The 27907-nt window shown below is 47.1% G+C and overlaps 1 protein-coding gene across 4 annotated transcripts; it reads left to right on the top strand.

Moving 5' to 3' along the window:
- The first annotated feature begins 1269 nt into the window (after positions 1-1269).
- Positions 1270-27907, top strand: SLC41A3 (solute carrier family 41 member 3). 4 transcript variants are annotated; one of them, XM_026093106.2, is made up of 11 exons: positions 1285-1440; positions 2422-2740; positions 13574-13681; positions 14789-14860; positions 15660-15804; positions 17916-18062; positions 20421-20565; positions 21365-21444; positions 23266-23400; positions 24353-24501; positions 26973-27907. In XM_026093106.2, exons 2-11 carry the CDS (start codon positions 2450-2452, stop codon positions 27156-27158), a joined length of 1458 nt encoding a protein of 485 aa, XP_025948891.1. In that variant the 5' UTR covers positions 1285-1440; positions 2422-2449; the 3' UTR covers positions 27159-27907. The 4 variants fall into 4 exon arrangements, with proteins under 4 accessions (XP_025948893.1, XP_064375061.1, XP_025948891.1 ...); XM_026093108.2 differs by lacking the exon at positions 2422-2740 and having other exon boundaries at positions 1270-1440; XM_064518991.1 differs by lacking the exon at positions 21365-21444 and having other exon boundaries at positions 1284-1440; positions 26973-27136.

The raw sequence follows: 27907 nt of genomic DNA, 5'->3' as shown, positions 1-27907 counted from the left end.
GTGGTTTCAGAGTGATACGTGAGGACTAGCAAAACAGTCTGTCTCCTTCTACACCTAGGAGAAGCTCTAGGGTCAGGGTGCTGGGCGCTGCTAATGTAGCTGATGGTTGGACCCATGTGGGCAAACCATTGTAGAACAGTGTAATCCTTGAGCTGGAACCATTACCAAAATATCTTTGTCAATCAAGTTCCCCAGGAGACTCTCCGCTTGCTCTGTAGATATTTTTCTTTGAAGTGCGGTGGTAAAGTGATAGCAGAGTACATGTAACAGGTCTAAAAACGTCTTGGCAAGGCTGCCGTTCTTTAAACAATGTCCCTTCCCTTCTTATTTCCCATAGGAAAACACTATCTTCAGAGCATGCTCAGGGAAGCATCAGTTGCAAAGTGAAGACATAAAATTACATCAAGTGAGCTGAAATTTAAGCCTTGCCATTATAGCAGTGACATTCAACAGTAACGCGCAGCAGCTGCAGGGTTTCGTTACTGTCACTTGCAAAAACCCCCAACTCCCTTTCAAGTGCCTTGCTTCAAACCAAAGCTCGCAGGCCCAGAGACACCATTTTATCAGTAAGAGCCCTTTAGCCTAGCATTACATCTGAGAGACTTCTGCAGGATATGATACTGCTCTGGCACTGAGGTATGATTTAATATCCTCAATTGTTCTGGAAATTTGAGCTGCGTGATTCAGGAGGCTTGCATGAGTACGGTTACTTCACTGCTTAATGGGATTTATGTGCTTAAATGTAATGGGTTTCTAACATATTGATGCAGTATGGGAGGAGGATAAAATCAAGTCGATGGGAGTTTTGCCACTGCTTTCAGTGGAGCCAGGCTTTTGCACAGGAAGCTTGAAACAAGAGCTCTTGCAAATGCAAATGAGGAAAAAAAAAAAAAAAAAAAAAAAGGAGGAAATGTCTTTCCTCGACTCTTAATTGCAACTCTTGTTCACTCAGCCCACGCCGAAAGTTTCCACCCTTCCAGATACCGTCTGCTGCGGGGTCGTGGAGCGGGGGAGACTCGGGCACGTCCCCACAGGGCAGTAGCAGGGCGAGGTACCCCGGTACCCCCAAGCGCTTCCTTCCAGGGAGCTGTTTCCCGGGAGTCCTCCAGCCCCCAACCAAAGCCCGCTGCATAAAAATAACAACAATTACAGTAATTATCCATAGTAACGGTTTAGTGGGGATTCCTAGCAGCGGCCGGGCTGCGGCGAGGGGCGCCTCGCGGCGCACGCACGGCCCCCGCCTCCGCCGGGGAGGGCCCGGCCGCTGCCACTCACGGCGCCGCCGCCGCTCGGCCGGGGGCCGGGCTCGAACCCGCGGCCGCGGCGCAGGGCGGGCTCCGGGCCGCGCCCGCCGCGCTCCAGATGTGGCGCGCGCCTCCCCCTCTTGCATCCGTTCCAGCTGCGCCCGCGGCCCCTGCCCAGGGCAGGGCGAGGGAGCGGGTAAGTGCTGGGGGCGCGGGTTTCCTCCTTCCGTGGTGGCGGGGACCCTGGGCTGGTCCATCCTCCCCTGCCTGCCCCAGCCATGTTTGGGACCTTCCGGCAGCTTCCTCTGCTCCCCAGATGTTGGCCAGGAAGAGGGTTGGTCCTCGCTGGGATAGGGCAGGGATTAGGGTGCGTGGGGCCCGTCCTACAAACAGCAGCATCCCTGCAGGTCTGGCAGGAGGCGATGGGGAAGGATTTGGGCCGCTGGCTGTGCTAGCAGCGGGGCAGTCGGGATGAATGGTGATTATGTGAGTGATCAAGGTGCGAGGACAGGGAAGGGGTGACTGCTAATGATTTTGCCTGGTTATTTATTTTCACGGGATGCTGTGGGGGCGTGGGAGGTGCTCTACTGATAGGTGAGTCACATAGTGAATGCAGACGTGTCGTACAGGGTACAAGAGGAAGAAAAAGTATACAGATTAGGTAGAGGATTAAAGAGCTCTCCTGTTATCAAGGAGCGATTGACAGCTGGCTGTGCTGTGCTAGCTGTGGATCGCACTGCCCTTTGCTGGATTGCAGGATGCAGATTGATCCTATTTCATGGCTAAGGCTTAGCCTCTCCAGAGGGTTGGATTCTGCTGGCTTCTCAGTTCCCCTGACTCCCGGCGTGAGGAGCTGGCAGGTCCAGAACTCAGGCTGCATGCGGCACCCTCCGCATCCTTCCAGGCGTTTCCTGGATGGCAGCAGTCTAGCATGACTACAGGCCTGGCAAGAGAGGTGGGACTGTGGGAAGGGAACTCAGTTTGTCACAGCACAAAGCTGATGGTAAACTGAGCACCAGCATTTGGGTCAGCAAATGGACTGTGTCTAGGGTTGGGGAAGTAGGTGGTGTTTTGGTATCGCATTGGTGGAATAGGCAAAATACTGACGGGTTTTCTGTCCCTGACCCATCTAGTGCCTTCTTTCATTGTCTCTTTGTTTGTGGCTTTGTCTTTCCAGAATAACTTTGTGATTCAAGAAAGCCACCATGAAGGGTGAGGAGGCACGACAGAGGAGAAAGGAGGGCAGGACTAGGAATGGAGAGCGATCCAGGCACAAAGGAAAGAGCAAGGGTAAACATAGAGACAGCCGACTTGGCAGCCAGGAGGCAGAGGATGCCTGTTTGCTTGCACAGCAGAAGCTGTTGGCTGAGGAGAAAGTGGCCATGGCAAAGTTGCGGGAAGAGTCAGCCATTGCGATTTGCCTGCAGGTGCTCCTGCCATACCTCCTAGCTGGGCTTGGCATGGTCTTGGCAGGCATGGTTTTGGATTACGTTCAGGTAAGGGAAAGGAACGTATCTGATATACCTGGGACGGGCGAGGTGGGAGATTTGTATTCAGAGGTAGGGGATTTGCTCTGGAGACGACAAAGGTGAATTTGCAGCAGTTTCTTATACCAATATATCCTTCATCTATTACATAATTACTTTGTGCAGCTCTCAGGAGATAGCGTCTGGTGTTTTTCTGGTCCTTTATGTCCTCTGGAGGCAAAAGACAACATGGTGCTGAAGGACATATGAATGCGCTGAGGCACCTACGTGGGAAGGTGCAGCCCTGCATGGAGGTCGTAGCTTGGTGCTGAGAGGAGGGTGGCTGAGCTGCAGCCCCAAGGGCTATGGTGGGGCAGCGCTTTCCCACAGCAGAATACAGCTGTTTTGTTCCTGGTTCTGGATGTAGCTCTGGAAAGCTGTGCATCCCCTCCTTCATTGCGCAAGGAGCCAAGTTGCCCAACACTTAACTCCTCATCCTGCCTGCACTTATTATCCTTTTCTAAGGCCTTATAGCAATCACTTAAATGCTTGAGTTTCTTTCTAGTCTGTGATATCTGATTCTGTGACAATCAGAACCAGACCTTGCTTCCCATAGTGAAACAACGCAGAGCTTTAAAGTAGTGATGAGGACTTAATTTTAGGCCGTTTAAACCTCTAGTTATTTTCCAGATTGTAAATTGTTATGTCTTTGTGCTCCAGGTTACTCTCACTGCCCTGTGCCTTTTTGTTAACTCTTATTATTTGACTAGCTAGCTGTTGGGTCAGACTGCCCTGAGCTATCTGATACAGTGACATTGAAACTACTGTGCTTGCATGGACAGCTTTCGCAAATCTGGAGCTATGTTCCTTTCCTAATAGCTCTGAGCTGATCTCCTTAAGCTAAAAAGCTGTAAAGGCTTAAGAGTGATAAGGTATCCTTAAATGACTTTAGCATGTGCTCAATATCTAGCAGAATACCTATTCAGATGAAAAAACACCAAGGCAAATCTAGAACACAGTGACAAACTATTTTTTGTCTCCTTTGATATTGTTCTGAGAGTCTTGAGCATTGAGCAGCCACTTTCAATTTTATTTTTAGACTGTTTGGACCTGCCCATCCCTACGGATCTTTGGCAATAAATGTGTGTTACCTCCTAGCCTGAGATACTAGGCATGAAATAGATTGCAGATGGATTTATAGTGTTGGAGGTGGGGTTTTTTTCTTGTATTTTTCCCTTAGAGTGTTTTTCTCTAGGAATGAGTAGGACACTAATTTAAACAAAATGTAAAGTAAACCTCATATTCCTCTGAAACCACAGAAATCTGGTTTCTGTTTCAGGCAAATAGAGAGCTCACAAAACCTTCGTGTTAGTGCTTAGAGCCTGAGAAATCAACCCGTCCAACGTCACGTAGGAAAAATAGGCCTTTGGCTATTAGCACAGTGACTTTTCATGCGTGAGCAGTGACCACTTGAGTGCATCTCATCGTGGGCTCGCTGCTGCAGGGAGCTGTCCTCCCTTGCTGCCAGCCAGCCCTCGCCTTTGCCCCCGCTGCTGCCGCCTGTGGGGCAATGGGAGATGGTCCGTGGCTTTGGCCCCTGGCACTCGCAGTTTGCTTGCTCTCAGCATCTCCACCTAAACCCTCTCCCCTGTCCTTTCCTAAAGCAGGGGAAGAAACAGAAAGAATACATAGCTCTGAGCTGATAAAGAGCTAGAAGAATCAGGAGTGATACTGCTCTGACAACTGGGGCCTAAGGTCCCTGGAAAGTATTAGCATCCTGTGGGTCTAAGAGGTCAGGATAGTGCTGTCTGTTGTTAACGCTTCTGTGTTATGAGAGTCTTCACTGGTATCCCTGTCCCTCCTCTGCAGGGATGATAAGGTACACCTGAAATTGTGTTCTTTGGCACATGTCATTTTTTTCTGCTGCTTTTGTGCTGTGGCAGTGGATGGCGGCCCCAGAGCAGGGCCAGCGCCCCACCAAGGAGACTGTTTCTGCCCTAGTTGCTCCAGGGCAATGCTGCTTGTTGACTGGTTGGCAGGGTTAGGGATATAGTGTATTTGTGTGCAGAGAAGGGGAGCAGTGCGCCTCCCCACATTTTGCCATGAAGAATGGTGCAGCTGTGAGGGTCATTTTTTTTCTCAGCTAGTTGTAATCTGTTTCATGCTGCTTGGCAACACTCCTTCTTCACAAACATGGTGCATTTCTTTGCGGACAAATATGGTATGCCTCTTTGCCAGAAAATGCAATACATCCTTTGCTGGTACATATGGTGCAAGCCTTTATCAGAGACTCCTTAAATGCATAATAAAATGACCCGGTGTACATGCACAGGTCACCTGAATCAATTACCTTCTCTGCACGTTGATTCATCGGTCGAAGGCTTTTTATGGTGCTTACTTAGAAACAGAGAGAGCCGAAGCGTGATAAACTCATAAACCCTGGCAGGTTGCAGCTTTAGTACAGGAAGCGTTGCTGTTGGGTTTTTAAGTGGTATCTGAATCATTCACGCTCGTTGATATTTCCTTCACGCTAATGTTTCTGCCTGTCAGCAGTCCAGCCAGCAGGTGCGGTGACATTTGGGCCTGGGTATGGCCATTATCAGACCTCTGAAAACCTGTGGCTGCTGCCCAGAACTTATTCTTTATTCTTTATTTACTCAGTGAGTTTCTAAGCAGAACTGGGCCTTCATGCTGTTGCTTCTAAGTTCCTGGCTGGTATGAGGTTGGGTTATGTGTGGTTATTATGGGATTTTTATTAACGTCCCTCTTTCAGCCATTGTGGACTTTCTTCCAGTTAATCCAACTGAAATGATCTCCCCTTCTAGCTTTCAGCTCAACGGAGCATTGTTAGGTGGAGGAGGCACACATGGACATATCAAGCCCATGGGGAGCAGAGAAGGCTTCTCCTGAGGCTGTCCCAAAATAGCAGCCTAGGAAGTAGCAAAGGACAGAGTCCCACATCTGCAGCTAGTACTCCTGTTCTGCAACCTGTTGTGCTTCCGTAGAGATCTCTGTGCCATCTCAGGCCGCTAGGCCTCCTTCTTTGGTTCATGTGCATTTAGACCAAAGGAAATGCACCATCCAAAATGACTAAGAGCTTCTTAAGTTCCCTATTTATATATGAGGCAAAAGTATGCTGTGTTCTGTCCAATCCAGCCAATGCATTTAGCTGTAAGCCGGGGAGCCTGTCACCGGGGCAGAGTCCGCAGCCCATTAATCTTTACATCTCTCTGCAGAGAATGTCAGGGAATGGGCTGGTGAGTACAAAATGTGTTAGTAAGGCAGTGTAATTTTTGAATTTGAACTGGACTGAGAAACCTATGTGTTTCATGCCTGCCACTGAACACTTGCTTTCAGTAGTTGGCCTTCACTCGGGCATGGCTATGTTTAAACCTGTGGTTAAATAGAGAAAAAAACATAGTTGTGAACCTACTAACCCAGTCCTATACCCTTTCATACTAAACTGTGTGTTTAAAGCCTTTTGACCCTTTGCTCCAATTAGCTTGCCCAAATTATTAGAAAAGGGCTCTGACAGAATACCCTGACTCCTTTCCCCCCGTGCTTGGCTTTAAGTTGCAGAATATTCTCCTGTCGTTACTGAGCAGGATACAAATTCCATGGCCATACGTGGCCATGATGTAGCTCTGATTCCTGGGCATGTGTCAGCCTTTTGACTATGGAGACACTGAGATGAGACCCCCAGCTCTAGGGCCAAAGGCAGTATGTTCCCAGGAATATGCAGAAGTGATGTGTTTTGCTTTAGGACAGGAGGAGAGATGAGCTTGCAGCATGCCCTGGAAACGGTCGCCCTTTCTCTCCCTTGCCTGTGGTGTAGTGAAATTACGGAGCTACCTTAAATAAGCTCCAGCTATGACTCTTATCTTGGCCTTTGCAAACTAGCAGAAAGTTGAAGTGATGACAGCAGATAAGGGTGTTCGTTTTTGAAGCTTATTGGCTGGTTCTCTGCATTTTTTTTTTCCTCTGAAAGCCAGTCATTCAGAGGTATAGCTGGCATACACTGATACATCCTGCTGAGACCACGAAGGGGACAGGAGGGGCCAAGGTCTAGAAGGGAAGATCTTCTCTCACCAGCTGGTTTAGCTGTGTCACTTGCCTGGGAATGGTACCTGCATAAGACTGTCAACAATGAGAAGTGTGGACTCATGTTTTCCTTGACCTTTCTTCACTTTGGAGGACAGCAAAGCAGAACCTGGTTGTTAACTCCCTACCTCCTCAGCCTTGGGACAGTGAGAAAAGCTCAATGTTGCTTATGGTGGGAGTGAGGGAACTGGGGCTGGTTCAGAGCAGGCTTATATATTAAACCCTCGTATCAAAGGCGAGCCGCAGTCTGACAAGAAATGTAACCTGAGGAGAAAGGACACTAGTGTGTTTGAGCACGCTGAGGGATTCTTGCATGACCTGTCAGTCTTTTAATGCCGTAGCCCGAGCAGGTCTTTCTGGTTTTTACAAAGGTGGTGGGAGCTGAATGGGGTGTGGGCTCATTTCTATTCATCCATGGACATCTCCACGATCTTCTTATCTCTCTTTTAATTCCCCTCTGGATATAACTTGGAGAAATAGTGTCCGTCAAGTTCACTGCCACCTGGACTCAATCCAACTGACCTGATTTTGGAAGATATCCTTGCTTGCATCCCTCTGGAAGCACTTCTAGGAAGAGGAGAAGCTAAAGAAATTTGTCATCATTGCTGTGGTTTGAGGAAAAACATCTGACTTTGGAGTGACTTACTAGGAGGATCTGTGTGATGTCCTGATCCCTCTCCCCCCCTCCCTGTTCTCCGTGCTGAGCATGGGGTAGCAGTATTTGACCATGGTGGTCACCCAGTTACAATTGGAGCTGTGCTTTCATGGCAAGAAGCTGAGAGGTTTCACCTGCAAGTTGACCAGATCAGCCAGTGGATTTCTCCCAGAGACCTCATTCTCCATCGCCTCCCAGATTTTCGTGCCATTCCTTCTGGCTGGCTTGGGCATGGTAGCTGCTGGCCTCCTGATGGATATTGTACAAGTAGGTACCTGTGGTTAGGCTCTTTAGTAGCAAAGGGGTGGGTTATTTCACTGACCTTGAGTATTTGCGTTTTCTCTTTTTAATGTTTATGGTCCTGCCAGCCAGTCAGCAGGATGGCTGGAAGCTTTGCCTGCACTAGGAGATGCTATCCATCTTCTGCAGATCAGTACCTAGGCTCCTTGTAAAGCGGGATAGTGGTTTTCAGATGGGCTGCCTGACACTGCCCTCCGTGCATTAGATTGGGTGCTCCCTTCGCTGTATCCAGCTAAACACTCGGTGACAAGCGGTATGAAGCAACTGACCTCAGACTGCAGCTTATTCCTCTATTACATGATATTATTTCTTTCCCTCAGAAAATTCTGATAAGGAGATATGTAGGTCAGGGTTGTTAACTACTTGTCCCACTTAAAAGGTAAGTTTATGCTTTCAGTTCTTTGCAAACAACCTAATGTAATCTTTGGTCTAGAAGGCATTTAGATACCGTGATGAGAGACATGCCAGCATAAAGAGATTATAATTGCCTACAAACCGAGTGCTTCTCGGCCAGATTCTGAGGCGAGCGTAAGTTTGAAATAGCTTCTGTTAACTTCCAGGGAGTTGTGCTGGATTTATACCCTCCCACCCACAACCAGAATCTGTCCTATCTGTCTTAATTGTACTAGTGGCACCAATAGAAATGCAATATTTGCTCTAGTTTGGGCATCTAATGCCACTGGATTTACAAATCAAAAGGCTGGCTGAGTTTCCCAAGGATATATCTTGCAGCCCGAGCTCACTAGAGTACATTGGATTCTCTGGCATTAGTACTGCAGCAGGAGCTAAATATGGACACTTGAGTGTTTGGAAAGACAATACCTTGCTGTTTTTCTTGCACTGAAGGAAACAAAGAAGGCAGAGAAGTTGAATTAAGGGGAATATGAGGAATATCACATAAAAAAGGGTTAACTGGAGTGACACATGCTGCTGCTGTGCTGTGTTTGTCCTCTCCACCTTGTTGTGCTGTGCTGTTAGGCACAGACCTGTCTTGCAGCATTACAGAAGTTCTCAATCTACCCGAGATGTTATTTTACTGGTTAGCAGTTATCTTTGGCCAGCTATTTCAGAAAAGGATAAAGACATAGTACATACTCGTTCCATACCCTTGGCAGGTAAACAGGTCTTTGTCTAGAAGAAATCCAGTGTGATTCCAAATCCAAAGCCTAAGAATCAGGCTCTGTTCAAATGCTACCATGTTAGAACTGGTGGAAAATACAAACCATGTATACCTATGTTGTCTGTGTCCTTTAAATAGCAGATTGTAGTCCATTTTGTATGTTCGCTCACTAGACTCTCAGAAATGGGGTCATGCCTGAAGCACAAGTAGTAGCGTATTTTTTGGTGAAGGAGTTCTCAATTACGTTAAAATAGAAGTGATCAGTCAACGGGTTCGGCTCCCAAACTCCCAGCGGAGGGAGCTAGGGGATTGAGAGTTGCAACTGGCTTAGGAGAAATGTTGTTGAGGTGAGCTGCCGTGATGTCAACAACTCTGCGTTTAAAAACAAAGCCACTAGCTGGAAAAATCCAGCAATTTTAGCCTTTAAGGATTTGGATTGTGCCTTTTTATCTTTGAACTGTTTATTTTTTCTGCCTTTCTTCCTGAAGCAACGAGAGGTGGAAACTCACTCTCCTGTCCAAAGAAAATGTGAGATTTGATTTGTTTGCCTGATGCCAGTTATCTTAAGACTTACATTGGTGTTCATGAGGGTTCACACTGCTGAGACTAGAGGCTTTTCTAGGAGTCTGTGATTTACCCTTTTGCAGGGAACGATCTGACTGAGGAATAGTGTTTTACACTATTTCCAGTCACTGCAAAACATCCTTAGGAAACTCTACATCTGCCTTTGCCAGGGAGATACGCGGGCAAGCTCAGCAATGGTATCTAGAGTGTACGTGTGAGTTTAATGGCTCTACTCAGAAATACGGTGCCTCTGAGCTGGGAGTCCAGCTGGCCCTATCATTTGCAGGGCTGACATTGTTACAAAGATGAGAACATGGTGGAAATTGTTTATTTCTGTCCCTTCAGGCCTTTCAGGATTTCAGCAGTGTTTCTCATCTGTCCAGTGATGAAACGAAGATATTTTCAAGTTACTGTTTAAAAAAAAAAAAAAAATCAAGGAGAGAAATCCGTCCAGCCAGGTTGATATCAAAGGCTCACAGCTGGGTCTCTCACACCATAACATATGGGTGCCCAAAGCAATAGCTACCTGCCATTTTCTCTTCTTGTTTGTGCAGATGATGCAGTCCCTGTGCTGGGCCCAGAGCGTGGCAAAGGTCTTTTCTTGCTTGACTCTTCCACCTCCACTCCAGTGATCCTTGGCTGGCTGGTTGATCCGGATTCCAGGCTGGCTGGCATTGCTGGGGAGGCACAAACCTTGCAGGGTTTGGCCCACTCTTTTACAGTAAGGTTGGGAATCAAGTTGAAGCCTGAAGATCAGATTTCAAAGCAGAGAATTCAGAAAGAAATCTTTGCTTTTGTTCTCCCCCTCCATGCCACTGCAGTGCAACATGGTCCAAGTAAAAGCCGCAGACATAAGCTATCCCTTCCTTTCTTGATTAAAAATCCATGATATGATTAGCATTGAAAGGGATTTTGAAGTGGCTTGTGTTTCACGGTCCAGAATCTTTTTATCTTTCTGTTGACTTGTTCAGGGAAAGGGAAAAAGTCTGAAGTTTTTAGCTGCTGCCATGGAAGGATGGATGCCCCAGGACAGGTAACAGAGGTGGCTTGGGCTGGGAGGACAGCGCAGGGAGGGACAGCAGGGCTAGGCTGCCGCTGGGGCGTCCGTCTCAGTACATCGTAGCCTCTCTTCCCCTCTGTGACCCCATGAGCAGATCCAGCTGGTGTGGGGATCGTGGGGTCAGATGGACCAGCTGCACTGGAGAGTAGTGTAACCAGGTTTCTTTGGTGCTGTGCTTTGTGAGTTAGGGCCGTAACTCTGTTATGGGAGCGTGAAGTGGGAGAGAGTCACCTTCTGGCCCTGTTACCCTGTGTGGGTTTGCCGGGCTGCAGGGGGTTGTTCCTCTACCTTCGAGCACGGTTTCCACTGGGAAGGACAGAGATGTGTTCTAGATCTGATCCAGCTGTTTTTGTTCAGGCAGCTCCTTGCTTGAACGGCCCTAACCTGCCATGTCCGCCTCCTGTTCCTGCTGATGGTCCCATGCAGCGATGGCACAGGGATCATCCATTTGTTCTGTATTTGTGCAGTCCCTGTTACAGTGGAGTCCTGGCTACTGTGGTATAAATCACTTTGAATCTGTCCTCAGGCTCTCTGGGAGTCACTAATGAGACTCAAATGGAAGCAGTTAAATCAGGTTGCTTTTTTTTTTTTTTAGTATAATTGTTTGATTTTTCTTTATTACTTGTCCAAAGCCTTTCAGTGTAATTGTATATAAGGCAGAGTCCCAAGAATCATACCTTGCATGCTAAATCTTTGGCTAGGATTGCCCGAAACCTGGAAAATTTATACATGAACACAAGGATTGGAGCTCACATTGGTATAATGAAGTGACATTTCCCAAAGGTGACCCACATAGAAAATAAAAGCAGTTGGGTCTGTCTCTTGCTTTTTATTTATGTGTCTTTTTATGTGCAAAATATGCAAGGTCATGTATGTGAATGTCTGTATGTTTGCTTAGTTTAAATGTTTGGGTTATTTATATTGTGACTATGAAGTCTGTTTTTTCTCCTGTTTCTTCTGAAGGTGTCAAGCGTGTGTTCAGAACTTTCTTTATTCATAATTAAAGAGACAGGAGAAAAGGGGTTTTAAATCTTTTAAGTAAAATGCTCCCCCCAGTAGCTTTTCTCATATTAACAAATTCAGACAAAACTGTAGTGTGTCGAGGAAGGTGACTACCCTGGTGTTGTCTGTTATTTATTCGACAGTAAGTAGCTTTTAGCCTTTTGGAACATGTCTGTTTCCAGGTCATCGCTGCCAGAAAACATGCCTTTTTGCATTGATAGTAATGTTGTCTGCAGCTCTGAGGGGGTGTCTTGCACCATGTGCTTAGGGGTGGCTTAGCTGCTCTTCCCTGGTTATAATCCAGAAGGAAGCTGTGAAGTCTTCCTAGCAGACAACCACACCACCGGATTCCCACAGCTTCCCACGGCACAGGCAGAGCAAAACACCGAGCCATTACCACCTGTATGTATTTCCCAACAGGCTGTTGTCTGAATGTTTCAACATCTTTAGAGCCTGTTCCACCTCCTGGAATTTTCAGGTTTATAAAATCCCAAGTGACATGGAGAATGTGAACAGGGATCCATCCTTCACTTTGCCCTTTAGCACCAGAATTAGGGACCATCGTATGAAACTAGCCAGTGAGAAGTTCAGAATAAGTGAAAAGAGGTGATCCTTCACACGACAGGTAGCTAAGCTATAGAAACCTTTGTCACAGGATGGCACGTGGGTTGGAGGGGAGATTGGGCAAGTAGTTGAAAAAGTAGTCCTTCAGGCACTACAAAGTGCACAGAAACTAATCCAGCTCAGTACCCTGTAGCAGGCAATTGCAGGCTGGAAAATACTCAGGAGAGTTACCCCATATACTTGTCCCATTTGTAAATTATTCTTTTATACATCTGAATTTGGCCACTCTTGGAGATAAGGATGGGCTAGGTGGACCTTTGGTCTGCCTCATTGCAGCTGCCCTTATGTTTGTATATTCTGCTCTTAGATGTCAGGCTAGTTGGTTTTCATTCCAGATCAGTGCAGGGGACTTGCCCTCCCCATACCGCAGCTGAGTTTGAGCCTGGCGCTTCTGGCGGCTGCAGTGAACAGTAATACGAGTGACACAAAGAGGGGCTCTCCTGGTGCAGCTCGCAGTTGATGAGACAATCAGCTTGCCCACGCTTTCTAGCAGTTTCTTGCTACAGTGTCTGAATCAATATCAGAAAAAATCTGCAGCCTTGAGAACTTCACGATGGCTTCTGCCGGTCCATCCTGATGGGATCTTCTCTGGCTACAATGTGACTTTGCCAGCACCCTTGAATGCGCAGTAGTTCAGCACAGGGGATGCATGAATTATCTTCCAAGGCACTGTATGATAGTTAAATTAGACAAGATATGTGTGTTAATCAACAGAGTTACTCAAGGTTTCAGATCATTTCCAGTGCTGCAGCTGATTCAAGGACTTTGTATAGTTCAGCTTCAGAGGATGTTGCCTCAGCAGCTCAGGCTTATGGGCTATCTTAATTCAAGATCCTTATTCCAACTGTGCTGAGAGCATACTTGTTAACAGAAGGGCTTAGGAACTGCACATGGAGAAGCAGTGAGAAAATCTTCCCTCCCACCCCCAACCTTAGATACTTAGTTATAGATTTGGTTTAAAAAAAGCAGACATAACATTTTGTTGTTAAATCCTCTCCAGGTCTTTGTATGCACTCATATTATGAGTCTGCATAGCAAAAAGTGTTTCTGTTATCTATCGTCAGTACGAAGGATGGGGAGCTTGCTGTATTTCATTTTGCTGGTGAACCCTAATTATTTTTCGTGTTGTTCTTTACTAATGCTAAAGGTACATTTTAATTTGTGGCTTGTCAAAATCTCCTGCTCTCAGCAAGAAGGTTCCTACCCTGTTAGGCTGCTGCTTTGCTGTGTGTGAGATCAGAAAGAATGTTGCAAGCTGAAAATTGCTTCCTTCACTCCCAAAATGCCACCAGCTCTGGGGTAACATCTGCCCACATGGGCGTAGCACACACCTGTAGAGCAGGCGATGAGATGGGAACCCATTCCCCTTTGAAATAACAGTATTGGAAAGAACAGCATCACAGACTGAGATTGTTTCCTTTGTTTTCTTCCCTCTAGCACTGGGATGTGTTTCGGACAATTACAGAAGTTTTTATTCTGGTTCCTGCCCTGGTTGGTCTAAAGGGTAATCTTGAAATGACGCTGGCATCCAGACTCTCTACTGCTGTGAGTGTTATCGAGGTGGTGGTGGTGGGGCATTAGCAGGAGCCATCAAGAGATTCTGCTTTTATATAACCACACTATGTGTTTGAGACATCCCCTTTCCTGCTAAGTAAAAACAAGTGCTGTCTGAGTATTAAAATAATGTTTTTGCCCTCATTTTGTAACTGGAATAGAGAATTTCTGTCTGCTCTTTGCAGGTGAATTAATCTCTGTGCGTCCAGTTGCTGCTTTCTGGGGCCCTGTGACAGACGCATGAAGGAGATAAAGCAAGGGCTCCACAGCTGTAAACTGCAGGGTTGGGTTGCTTTTTCTGTGGTTATTGACACGTAAGAGACCTGGGGCTTTTCTTCCCAGCCATCCCACCTTGGGTTGAGTGGCCTCAGGCTTCCTGTGACCTGCAGTAGCTTTTGTCACTCTGGATTTGATCTCTCAGAAGGATTCATATCCCCCTAAGTGGTTTTATTTGCTTTGGAGCGTGCTAGAGCAATTTAGGGGGACAGAATGAGGAAAGTGGTTTGATCAGCTTTTGGGCTGTGTGGGACATGGTGGATGTGCTTAGCCCTGAGCCAGATCGCAGTAGCCCTGCTGTGCTGATCTGCTGTTTGTGCTCTTGGAACCGCAGCCTCAGCCCCCTCGCAGCCTCCGTATTTGGGAGAATGTGACGAAACGGAGCGCCTTTCCCGAGGAAAGCCCTGGCCTGTGGGAGCCCGCCCATCCTGTCAGCACAGCACCATGCTGCTGAGGCAGTGCCCAAGTGGCAAGTGTTGCATATTCGTCCTCACCTGTTGCTCTTCCTGAACCCACCTGAGGCTGTTAGTATGAGCTGGGCGCCCCCGGCGAGGGGCTGCACACTCTACCTTTGGCTGTCCACCCTGCAAGGTGCCTGCACCTCCACGTGAGCCTCTGAGCCTCCTGGGACACTGGGCTGGAGCATAGTGGATCCCTGTCAAGAAGAAAGTGCAGGGAGGATGGGAAGATGCTGACCTGCACTCCCCTCTCTCTGGCTTTAGCAGTCCCTTTCCAGTAGAGACCGGGTGAAACTGCCTTGCTGCCTTCAGGAACGGCTTGTGCCATGGGGTAGGTTTTCAGGGTGTCTCTCTTGACTCCTAGGCTAACACCGGACAGATGGATGATGCCCAAAAGCAGTGGAAATTGGCCACGTGCAATTTAGCCCTGATCCAGGTGAGTTGCTCCAGCTGGGAGAGGAAGAAGGCCCTTTTCTCTTGTAGTGCTGCAGCCTGACAGCGTCTCTTCCCAGCAGTGCTGGATCCAGAGCTGTCGATTTGGGACAGGTATTCTCAATGGAGCCAAGCAGAGCACAAGACTTCACCAGTGAAGCTCCCTGGGGCCCTGGAGCTTGCAGCTTAGCTGTAAAACAGATCTAGACATTCATTGCCTTTGTGGACAAACTGAAATAACAAAAACACCCTACCTTGCAGGGGAAGCTGTGGCACGCTCCAGATTTCACAACAGCCCCTAGATAAAGCTTGTCATTTACTGGCGATGTTGGGGAATCAGCCTTGGATGGGAGGGGAGAGATGGGAGAAATGTGATTCTTGTAGCTCTTTCTGCTTGTTAAAATCCAGCAACTAGCCTAGAGGTTGCACATCGCAAGGCCACAGGACTTGCAACGTGTCTGCTTTCCCTTATCTTCCTCCACAGCTTTCAGCTTGCTAAAAGTACTGTGTTGATGGGGATCTCATTTTTGTACTGACCAGGAGTATTCTGCTGATGGGCACAGTGTCCTCTGCTGAAATGTTATCTGCCCTCTGTGGGCCTCTGGAGCTTTTCTCCAGACTTTGTCAGAATTTTTTTTGAGTGCAGTGGAGCCTTACAGCGACACTGCTTAAATACGTACTAAATCAGCATCTCTATAAGGCTTTGCCTTCCAAGCTATGTAGCAATGCTGCGGTTGCACAAAGCCAGGGCTGCCTATGAGCAGATGTGGGTGATTGCTCACCAGGTGTCTTTTGGCCCCCAGGTCCAGGCCACGGTGGTGGGGCTTCTGGCTGCTGTAGCTGCTGTGATCCTGGGAGCCATCTCCAAGGGCTCTGTGGAGCTAAGCCAGGCTGCCGTGCTGTGTGCCAGCAGTGTGACCACTGCCTTCATAGCTGCACTTTCTCTCGGTGAGTCATTTTGATTCCTCAGGTCAAATATGTGGCACTCAGGTGTGCAAAAACCTTTCCCTTCTTCCAGGGAGGCCCACTTGACATCCCCTCAGTCTGGCATAGGAAGGAAGGAAGGAAGCAGGGAGCATTAGTCCAACATCCTCTGCTTTTACTCTCTCCGAACACTGTATTTGCTCCCCTTCTTCAAGGATCTGTTATGTGCTGGGCTCTGCATCCACAGCAGCTATCAAAATGTCCCATGTTACCCGACGCACAAAAAAATGCCACATGCTATGGGTGGATGTACACACACATGCACACACTTTCTCCATTCAGCTTGAGTGACACATTAGCTATCAACACTGGCCCTTTTCTAGAGGAGATCAAACTAATGCCATGCATAAAGCAGGGTGAGATTCTTTGCTTGTTAGCAGACAACGCTGAACCACGCTCAAGATGGACTTGGGTCACCCAATGCTCTGCAGAGGAATTGGGGCTGGCTCTGAGGCTCACCTGCTTTGACATGAGCCAGGCAGTCCACTTCCCTAGCTGTTCCTGTCTACAAGGGAAACACAGGGGTGGTGGATGGATAGGAGCGTCTTTGTACCAGCTGAAGACAATCAGTTTGTAGGTCTGCCATGTGAGGGCAGCATGATACCCCGAATAGAGAGAGCTGGCAGAGTTTTATACAGCCAGTTTTTATGTGAAAGGGACAGGCTAGAGCAAGTGCATATCCTGAAGCTGAAGTCAAAGAGGGACTGTAGATGCCCTTGATGAAAAATATGGGATGAGGCAGTTGCTAAAAGAGAAAAACAGCAGCCTGACTTTCATTAAATTCTTTCCTTCAGTCTTCCCACTTGATGTGATACAGGGAGGCTGTGCTGCCATACCATAGTAGGCTTGCAGCTAGCATTAAGTTCTTTCCTAGGTTTGGTCACAGGTGGCCAGTGTGGGGGTGCACCAAGGGAAACTAGTATTTTATGACCAGGGAGGGAGACACTGCTGTGGAGAGAGAGGGAGTGTGGGTGTCTGGAAGGGCTTTTGTGGAGAATGCAGCGTTGTGTGAGGATGTGTTTCTTTGTAAGGGATGTTTTATCTGGGAAGGTGCACACATGGTATTTCTTAGAGGGAGAGGGCCTCTGCGCTCCTGTGTACGCTTAATTTTGATGGGCCTGTACGAACACGGAGGGTAGCTGGAGAGAACCAATTCTTAGGTGTCCTTTGGTGCGCCCTGTCAGCCATGGGAGGATATTGAAGAAATTTCAAGTGTCTTGTGCCAAGACCGTCCTTGCCAGTCGCAGCAGTAGAGGTTGGCCAGGGAGGGTTTATTCCAGGTGGCTTTTCCACAGTTCTGTGACAGATCTAATGGCTGAGGGATTCCTGCATGTTCCGCAGGATTTGAGGTTTGTGCTCATTAACTTACTTGGAGAGGCAAAGCTTTTCTCCTCTTCTGTAATCCTGAACAGCAGCTGAATTTTACCAGGTGGAGCTTAGAGCACAGTGGAAGAGAGGTGATGTTCACCCCTTGATTCTGGAGATGCTCACTACATCAACCCTCACCCGGTGAAAATTAAAGCAGCCCCAAGGACTCTGGACCTCAAGGGGTTATTCTGATAGCTGGGCTGAACAGCTAATTCAGCTTTTTCTTACTGTAACGAAGCTCTTTGCTGATTGGTTGTTCAAACTCACATAAAATACTTGTTTAATATGGAAAATATCTTTGTGCTTTGAAATCCAGAGTAGGGGATGACACCAGGATGCTGGTGCATGCCTGCTGTGTGCTTATCTATGAATGTGCTTCATGCCTGGTCCTGTTTCAAGCCAGCAAAGATTAGGCTGCTCAGGAGGGAAGCGTCTACGTTTGGGCTGCCTGCTGGTATCTCCTTTGATCCCTGGAATTTGCTTGTCTGCCTCTGGGCCTTCGGTGAAGTTCATAAGGGCAGAGTCATGCCCTTCAGGTTGGTGAAAGCAAGAGGACGAGTTCCTGGGGATGTCCAATCTCCAGTTGCGCAGTACCCACTAGTCTTTGCTTTTCCCAGACCCCGCAGCCCTCCGAGAACCTGCACAGCAGCTCCAGGGCAAAATGCAGCAGGATGCATTCTCTAATGCCTGGTCTGTGTCTTCTCTAGGTCTGGTGATGATTGGTGTGATCATCGGTGCAAGGAAAGTTGGAATCAATCCAGACAACGTTGCCACACCCATAGCAGCAAGCCTCGGAGACCTGATAACCCTTTCCCTGCTGGCAGGAATCAGCAGTACACTCTTCAAATACATAGGTACAATGTGTAGCAGAGATTTGTAGCTCAGCAAGCAAGGGATGAATCCGTGTGAAATAATTGCAGGGCACTTACCCATTTCTGGGATGTTTCACAGTGCAGGCTGCCATCCTGCTGGGATGGGAAAGTAACCACAAAGGCTTTTTCCTGGTTTTCTTTTAGTAGCAAACTGGAAGGCAGAGCCTAAGAAACATAACTGAGATTTGTCAAAGAAATGGCCAGAGTGTATTGTGCATTGCTTTGGAGCAGAAGGTTGACATGTGACACTGGGACTCTGTTCCTGCATCCGTCAGTAACCCAGCAAAACTGTATTCTGCCTGTGGGTAATAACAGGCTGTTTGTGAAGAACACAAGGCTATCTCTGCATCTTGGCATCTGTACAATATTCTCATACCTTCTCCTGTGGAGTATTGTGGGTGAACAAGATGATATTATCATCTTGGAGTGAGGGAGACAGTACTGTATTGTTTTATACTCTCAGAGCTCTAAGTAGGAGTTGTGGCTATGAGGTTAGCCATGCTGCTGGTTGGCAAAGACTTTGGCACCTGTTCGCTCTGGAAAACTCAAAACATGTTGCAACTTGGTGATTTACGTTTAATTATTGCTTGTTAAGTGCTGGGCTTTCTACCCCGAGCCTAACCTAGAATAGAAACAGGAAAATAAAAAGATCCAGCAAGCTCGATACCATTTGAAACCTAAACTGTTGCTCCAGACTGAGCACACAGTCAGCGAGGCAGCTGTTCCCAGTTTGCATAACTAGTTCCATATGCCAGCAAGTGAGCGAGCAAGGGAATGCACATTGCAAGGAGAGGCCCAGGCATTGCTTCCTTCTCCTTGAGCTTCAGAAGTATATTTTTTCAATAGGCTTTTTCCATGACGCCGTTGCACCTGCCTCTGTAAAGTTAGTTTGTCTTTCAATAGCCTTGCCTCTGATATTCTGCTTTGAGAATTACAGTGGGATGTAAAGTTTAGGGTACCATGTGCCATGCAGTGCAGCACCTTCTCTGTACGTATAGCACACTTTTGCCAGCAGAGGTTTTTAGTTATTTAGAAATTAACCCTTCCTGTCCTGCATAGTGGAGAGATGAACTATGCTAAAAGGTTGCAGCTTACTTGGGGGCTACTCAGGGGAGAATGTGGCAGAACTGGCATGCAGAATCTAAAGGCCATTCATCCTAGCGGGAGTCTTTTTATGGGCTTTGGTAAGCATTGATGGACACCAGTGCTGTGTGTCTGCATCACTGAAGAAGGAATTAATTGCCTGAAACAACAAGAGCTGGAGTGGGGTGGGGGGGAGGGAGGTGAGGGAGGAGATCCAGTTCAGCAACTAACTCTGTCATACAACTTTTCTGTCCTAAATGACTCCATGTGGTACAGTGCACTGATAAAACAGTGACCGTTTACATCCCAGAAGTGGTTGCATTTCAGTGCCAACTAAAGCCACATGTAAAGAATACGCCTCTTTGTGTAAGAGCCCTTGACGCAGGGAGGATATCATCAAATCAATGCAGTCTCATCTAGGTAGCCCGAGGCTCTGGCAATGTCATTTCGAGAAATGCACACTTTGAGCCTGCTTCATCTTCCAGATTACCTGCAAAGTCTGTGTTACAACCCACTGGCTTTGGCCCCAACACAGAGACCAGATGGGGAGCTTCGTTGAAGAAGCAGTTTTATATCAAAAGGGTTGGCGTCCACCCCATTGCTTGAAGGTGTTTCTTGTTGTTCTGAGTCATGTTTATTTTCTTTTAGTGCTGCACATCTATTTATTTTTAAGTCCTTTGCCTCTAAAGGTCATTTCAAGGTTATGCCCCTACCGAATGGAAAAAGCACCTAATGGAAACACATGTAAGCTAGCATGAAAGAAACCCTGGATCTTAACTGGCTTATACATGCAAGAGGACTTTTTTTCCTGTAGGAGCAGACCAGCTGTTCACCGACTCTGCTAGCTTATCACCAGAAGTGCCCGTAACCAGTTGCTTTAGGTGAAGACGTGGGGTGTCCCTGTCTTTAGTGTGATATAGATTGCACACAGGAGAGTTTCCCCTTTGCACTGCTGTTTGATTTGTACCCTGAAGCCAGAAAGTTTATACCTTTTTGTCTTGCTTAGCTGGAGATGGAGTTGGAGACTTACTCATTTGCAAGTAACATCCTCCAGCAGTGAGTTTCACAGATTAATTATGGGTTTCTGTGGTGGAGTGAGGTGGTGATGTGGGGAATATCTTGATTCATGTGATTCTTTTGTTAACAAAACTCAGTCTGAGCCAAAGCCTTGCTACCTTTCTTCCAGAAATGTGCAGTATCATTTTGGAAACCTGTGGAGCCAGAGGCAGTTAATTCAAGATTTCTTTTCCTCGCCAGATCTGAAATACCTTTCTCCTCTGATCTGTGCTGTCTTCATTATCCTGATCCCTCTCTGGGTTGCTATCGCCAAGCAAAGTCCTTCCCTTGCTGAAGTCTTGAAATCTGGATGGCAGCCGGTCATTGTTGCAATGAGCATCAGCAGGTAAACCAAGAGGGAGCTCTCCTCTACGTCCGCATGTGTGCGCGCAGTGCAGATAGACGTGACTTTGTTTAGAGAGCCAAAGAAGGTGGAACAGCAGAAGGGTATCTTGTCGAGTGCTTCCCAACTTTTGGTGGACCACCAGCAGGCTGTGAGATCTCACACAGGGATCCCTAAAATGTTTGGGAAAAAATAAGTCATCAATTTAAATCTCACACATTCATGCACCGTGTGAGTGCAAGGCAGGAAACCAAAAAGGGATAAGATGATCATCACAGACATGGTTGGACGTTAGCCTCATTTTTATCTGGTTGTAAATGGAGACTTCCATGAGTGTAGAGCCGGGTAGTTCGTTCCCCCATGCTACATCTTTCAGACCCAGCTGAGATCTGAGAGAGAATGTAAAAAAAGAAAAAGAAAAAAAAAAAAAGAAAAAACTGTTCACCTGTGATAAATATGGTCATTCATAAAAATATGATTTTGTATTCTGCTGGTAAATCCTGTTTAGAGGTTTAGAGAAACTTTTAGGGAGGATGATAAAGCTTCCATGACTAATAGCATTTTTGCTCAAGGGTGGGGAAAGGGATCTTCCTGATCTCATTATGCCATTAACAAAAACTAGGAGTCTATCTAACAGTTATAACTGAGCTGTAAAAGGAGTCGGTGTCTGCTATAGGAAACAGTCCAGCACTGGCAATGGGGAAGAAGCAGTAACCCATTGGAGTGGGCTGTTTTCACAGAGCGGATGGTGCCCTAGGGAAGAGGGAGTGATCGACCTTCATTGCCTGTCATTTTTTAACAGCATCGGTGGGCTCATCCTGGACAAAACTGTAACTGACCCAAACTTTGAAGGCATGGCAGTTTTCACACCTGTGATTAATGGTAGGCTGGAGGGGGGTTATATGCATGCTTTCATTTTTTTTATTTGTTCCCCATAGGGTTATGCTATCCACTTTTACCTCTACACAGAGGTCTGGGTTCAAGTCCCAGCTCCCATTGCCAGTGGAAAGGAAACTACTGGTCCCCGTTACATCCCTGCTTGTTCATATCTTGGAGTGTTGCTGGATTGAAAGAACAGGCAGAACTGAAAAATAATAGCAGAGCTGTGGGAAAGGTTAACAGCCTCTGATGGTTATCTCTGATAGTTGCGCTGACACCTGCACTTCCGTGACATCAAACCTGCTAAGGATGTCCCAATAAATCCATTTTCCCTGTCACTGTCCCCTCAGCTGTTTCAGCTCTGCCATCACCCTCTATACAGAATGTTGATAAAGATTAATATACAAAGATTATAGTAAGAATTAATATATGAGGATTTTAAGTATGTGTGTATATATGTGTGTGTATATATATCTGTTGCTATATGTATAAATCTCTTGTGTATGTGCTTATATTTGTATAAAGCCTCATAGTGTTTTGTTATATACACGCCAATATAAACTGCTGGTGATTCGGGCATTTGTTGAGGATCTGCTGGATTATTTTTCTGCTATTGTAAAGTTTCTTGCAGGCTAGGCACATTCCAGGGGAAACCCACCTTCCTAGGAAAGGCTTGGCCTCTTGCCACCCTCAAAGCGTGGTGTCGTCTTGCAGTGTCAGAGGGTGTCATCCAGCTGTAACCTTCCTGGATCTGCATAAAGACAGCCACCTTGCTGACAAACTCTTTCCAGCACACAGTTAGCCAAAGAGTCTGATTGGGAAAGTACGTCGGGAGCGATTTAGCTGAACAATGACTGACCCAGACATCAAGCTACGGGGCGAGCTGTTTTGCAGAGCTGGTGTCAGAGTTACACTGTGCTCTGTGTCCTTGCACAAGCAGCTCTTCACTTCGTATGTGCAGGGGAGTCCTGCAAAGCATTTCGGAGAGCTGCTTTAAAACTCCCATGTTAAGTTGTACTGCTCTGTCTTGGTATCTTCACTTTGATTCCACTCTGGCAATTCTCACTTTTAATGATGGAGCATTTCCCTCCGCAAGGGAGGGAAAACATCAAAAGGCTGTAGGATCTGGATCCCTGTTATCTTTTTTGTGGCATTTCTAGGCTGCACACGCCGGGTGATGGAGGTTTGCTCTGTAGATCATCAGCCCTCTATTTTCTGCTGGAAAATATAGCTGCTCTTTCATGTTTACTAGAATTAATCAGTCTGGAAGGAATTAATTGCCTTTTAATTACCCAACATATTTGGGCTCTGATTCATTCTCATATGATTCCTTCTCACTTAACAAGTGTGTCAGATGCCTTCAGACAGACAGATAATCACTCTCCATGATGTTTGTTGTCTTTTAAACAATAATGGCTCTCTGGCTGAGTAAATCTGAGAAGCAGCAGTGGGAGCAGCGGCTGCATTGCCTCTGCTGCTTTCCCCAGGTGTTTTCCTCACAGGCTGCTTTGAGCCAGGTGCAATTACATCCTCTTCGGAGGCCATGTGGCATTTTTAGCTGGAGCTGGGAAGGAGAGCAAAATGTTTCCAATAAAGCAGTCAAAAGGAGGAGGTCACTGTAGCCTTCCTTCCTTATGAGCTGTTCTCGCTAAGTGAATAGTGTAGTGTCACCATGACATTGTGGGATCAGTTTCTCTTTTCTTGCTGTGATCCCAGTAAGCTTATAAGTGAATGCAGATTGAACTGGCTTGGGCTAGGTTTTATGCTGATGTTTCCTGTCCCAATGAAGGCAGCTCACAGGTTTGCTGTGTTTTGTCCTCATAGGCGTTGGAGGGAATCTGGTAGCTATCCAGGCCAGCCGTATTTCCACATTCCTGCACTTCTGGAGCATGCCTGGAGTTTTGCCGTACAAGATGAGGCAGAATTGGCCCAACCCATGTACCACGTTCTTCTCATCAGGTAGACCTTGAACCCTAGCCTTCCATGTCTCAAGGCTCGTCATCGCAGATGGCTCCTTTATTAAGCCTGGTGGGCCAAAAACTAGGTGGGTTTCAAAAACAGAATTCCCTTTCCCCCTTACAAGGAAAATCTTCAGATCAGAAAGCAAGCATCTTTGCTGTGGGCAGCTTGAGAAGAAGCTTGTGCTATACCTGCTCACTGACATGCAAGGAAACTGGTCTTCAGGGAGCACTGAAGAAAGTCATTAAAAATGGAATCTCAAATTTGATCTGATAGAAAGTCACGTTAACCATTGCCACCCTAGAGCCATCATCTGCAGTCAGGGCTGGGGGGAGGCAGGTATATAAAGCACAGTCTTGCTGACAATCAGCAAATCATTCCATCCTCAGCAATGCATTAGCCTAAGCATCAGTAAAACTGGATTTGGCTGTGTTGTCTTTTTAGATTGCAGGTTCCCCTTGATTTTCCCTGCAAGGTTGGGGATTACTGCTGGAACACACTGAAAACTGGGAGAGCAGCTTGCAGCAAGGCATGGGAGAAGCAGTGGGAGGCTCAGAGCAGCTGAGAGGAGTGTGTGGAAGAAATGGATTGAAAGGATCAGCATGGAGCCTGTCTTTGGCACACAGTTTCTGTGCCAGACAAAGCTGCTGGGCCAGTACTACAGATGCTTCAAATTGCTACATGATCTAGAAAAGTCATTAGCAATGTGGTCAGTGGGAGTGGGTTACCAAAAAAAAAAAAAAAGGCTGCTTTTCAGTTTGTTAGACTGGCACTAAGGGTCTTGGGCATCCTTCAGAAATGGATGACTAACTGTCTGTCCCTTCCACTCCCTTCTTAGTGGTAGTGGACAGCCCAAATCTGTGTATCATCATTAGAACATACAGCTGTGTCCTATTGTCCCCCTGCCGTCTGCAGCCACTGTGATTGATGTTCCTGTCTGTATCCTCTGCAGAGGTGAATTCCAAGTCAGCCCGAGTCCTGTTCCTCCTGGTTATCCCAGGGCACCTCGTGTTCCTCTACACCATCCATCTGCTGCAGGGAGGCCACACGTCTCTGTCCTTCACCTTTGTGATACTTTATCTGACTGCTGCTTTGCTGCAGGTAAACTCCAACCTCTTATCCAAACGAAACCTCTCAGATCCATGAAAACAAAAAAATCTCCAGGCTAATCAAGAGTCACAGTAAAACTCCCAGCAATGGCCCCCATTTCCAGTCCTTCAGGAGTACTTCCTACCAAGCATCTTTTATCTTCGGTAATACTTCACCCAAATTGCCAGGTTCCCCACATGAGCGTGACTGTCTTTACGGGTGAGTAAGGAATCCAAAACATAACGAGGAAAAAGTTACCATTACCAGCTGAACTGCAGTAAGAGTCAGCAGACATGCAGTTAGCAAGAGGTTCTACTTCTTGCTGTAGGCGATACCCTCTTTTACCATACTGACTGTTGCCCTGAGCATTTCTAGGCGGTCTCTGCTCATCCCAGTAAAAGGCATTTGAGAGGATGTGAACCCCAGCCAGCAGGTTTCCCCACTCATTTTGGAAACCAGTTTCCCACATCATGGTGAAGAACTGGAGACCCCTGTGGACAGGATCATTCAGATCAAAAGCAAAGGGAAAACCCAGACTTGGGAAGTTTGTCTTTGAAAATGAAAGTTCCAGGTAGCCAATGGGCAGATCACCCGGTTTGTTCTGCCTGTGACTTCCGTCCCTTGCGCTGTTCTGCCTGCCCCATAGACTTCGTTGTCTCGCTCACAAACGCACGCAGCTGTCACTTAAACTCAGAGGCTCTGACTTCACTTGCCCTTTTAAAGCAGTGATTCATTAGTTTGCAGGGTGAGGTAGCTGGCTTCTCGCTTTGCCTTATGAGCAGCGTTGTGTCCGGGTGAATTCCTTGCATGTGTAAACAATCAGTTTTTCTTGACCTTTGTGCAACCCTACACCCAGCACCCACAGTCGTAGTTGTAAGGGAAAATATTTATTCTTCTCTTTATACATCGAGGTAACTCCTCAAGTAGAGCCAAGCATGTAAATACAGAGTAAATGACAGGGTAAACAGCAGAATCCCAGCAACGCCATTGACCCTGAAAGATTCCCGTGGAGGCCAGCAGAGAAGAATATGCTCAGCCTGACTCTTTCTCCCTCCATTATAATTTATAAAGAAAGCCAGAAAGAATGGGAGGGGAGAGTTTGGGTCAGCTGGAGGGGACCCAAAGAGAATGATCAGAAGCCTATAAAACATGACCTTGGAGGAATGACTGAATGGACTGGGGTTAGCTAGTCTAAAGAAGAGAGGCTTGAGAAAAGTCTCATAACAGTCTTTAAACTACCAAGTTTCTGTAGAGAGGGGCAGAATAACATTTTCTGCGTGGTCACTAGGGATGAAATAAGAAATTACGGGTTTCAAATGAAAAAAGGTAGTTTAGAAACCTTGGGAAAAACAAAAGTGTCAAAAAAATTTAAACCACAGAACTAATTGCCTGGAGTGTGGCTTCTCCATTTTGGGGGTTGTATGTTAAGCAAACCACTTTCAGGAAAGATTTGGACATATTTGATCCTGCACTGAAGCAGAGGGATGGTCTATATATCCTATTGAGTTTCCATCTAGCTGTAGTTTCTGCGATTCTGTTATTTAATTTGCTTTCCTTATCTATCCTCTTCCCTCTACCCCGCCATCCCCTCCAGCTTGCTGTTTTCACCTTTAGAAATGCCGACTCTGTCTGGTTCTTGTTGTGCTGCGGTCTCCCATGGAGGGACCACAGATATGGAGTGCAAACTCTTTCTCTCTTCGTAATTCAATTAACTAGAGAGTCTTTAATCTTTAACAGAAGTATTTTTTTCCTCCATCTGTTTATCAGGATCAGGAGTGAAATAGGAATTAAAAGAAATCACAACAAAGATTTAAAAGCTGTTGAGATGGAAAAAAAATGGTTACTCTTTTTAACATGTCAATACTGCTTGGGATAACTTTGATATAAAGACTGCCTCAAACTCCAGTGGTCCAGTGAGACTTTTAGGAAAAACAAAGTAGATGAGATCTGAATTTCTAATGTGAAAAAGAAGTCTGAAGAGGAAAAAAAATCTGGCTATAAGCTTATCTTTTGGGATAAGATAAGCCTGCATGTTTGTGGCAGTCCTATTTGGGATGGAGTGAATGGGAGCACTCCTGTTTGTGGCGGGGGAAGTGGGAACCATCCCTTCCCAGCACAGGAAATGCTGTCAGTGTCACCAGGCTCCCATTTTTGGGCAATGTGATGCTTGTGAGCTGTTCAGGTGTAGTCCCCGTGCCGGGATGCTGCTGAGTGGCTGGCAGCCAGGGGCTATGGCACTGTGGGCAATACTGGGCCTGGTTTTGTGGGGCCGTGGGTGCTGGGAGCCAGCTATACCAGGTCCAGCTCAGCTCCATCCTAGAGAGAAACAGCGATTCTCTGGGGAAGTTCTTACTTCTTGGAGGTCCCTGTTAACTCTGGTACCTTGGGAACGGCCACGTGAGGATTTTGGTTGTGAGCTGAAGAAGGCTGTCTGTCCCTTCTCCTTGCTGCCTCACAGCAGGGTCTGTCTTGCCTCTCTTCAGGTGGGAATCCTGCTCTACATGGCTGACTTAATTGTGCGCATGATGTGGAGGAAGGCACTGGATCCGGATAATTTCTCCATCCCCTACCTCACTGCCCTAGGGGATCTCTTGGGCACGGGATTCCTGGCCATCTGTTTCCGCCTGGTTTGGCTCATCCACGGTGCAGACATGAACCTGGGAAACTAAGAGACCACGCGCTGCTCCACATCACTCGTTCGACATGGTGCTTTCCTTTGGGACAACAGGGTACTTGTCAATGAGAGCTGGGTCACCTGGCTGGATTGGGCCTCCCCTCCCACCCCCGACGCCCTGCCTCTCCTCCCCATCGTGCCTTACAGCTGGGCTCCGTCCGCCCCGAGGAATCGGCACCCGCAGACCTGCGCTGGGGCAGGTGAGCAAGCCAGTTTTAAGCAATGCCTGTGCCTCACATGTGGCCTGCAATTGAAGCATTAAGGAGCACTTGGGCCATATTGTAATGATTGAACATTTTGATTGGCTTCAATCCCTAGCGTGGTAACAGCCGGTGAGGCTGGTCTGAAGCCTGCGGAGGTCGCTGGATCCGGTCCTGCAAATGGATGTCACAGCATCTGTGTCAGGCTCTGACTTTCCATCAAGGAAAATATTTTCTTGACCCCCCTTTTCTCTCCCGTCACATTCCCGGGGAAGGAGAGCAACCGCATCTTTAGACTTGTCTCCTCTCTGCGGTTCAGGCGCTCAGGGTCTGACACACGGAGCTCCTTGCTGGCTCACGCCCAGCAGGAGGTTATTTAGGGACACCACCTACCTAGGCAGCACTGCTCTTGTCTGACTGACAAGCAGGATAGATTGTGTTTTGGGGGTAGGAGGGCTGGTTTTGTTTTACGGTTTATGAAACGTCCAGTAGCTAAAAGGTTTATAGAAATACGCATACAAATAAAGTGGTTAAAAAAAGGTAA

Source organism: Dromaius novaehollandiae, chromosome 12 (genome assembly GCF_036370855.1).
Source record: "Dromaius novaehollandiae isolate bDroNov1 chromosome 12, bDroNov1.hap1, whole genome shotgun sequence".
Lineage (NCBI taxonomy): Eukaryota > Metazoa > Chordata > Aves > Casuariiformes > Dromaiidae > Dromaius > Dromaius novaehollandiae.
The sequence above is the reverse complement of the archived record's forward strand: the minus strand, read 5'-3'. Positions and strand labels throughout refer to the sequence as shown.

Coding starts and splice junctions, on each gene's coding strand:
- SLC41A3 (XM_026093106.2), top strand. CDS start 2,450: ATGAAGGGTGAGGAGGCACGACAGAGGAGAAAGGAGGGCAGGACTAGG. Junction 2,741..13,573: donor TGGTTTTGGATTACGTTCAG/GTAAGGGAAAGG, acceptor TCTTCCCTCTAG/CACTGGGATGTGTTTCGGAC. Junction 21,445..23,265: donor TTTCACACCTGTGATTAATG/GTAGGCTGGAGG, acceptor TTGTCCTCATAG/GCGTTGGAGGGAATCTGGTA.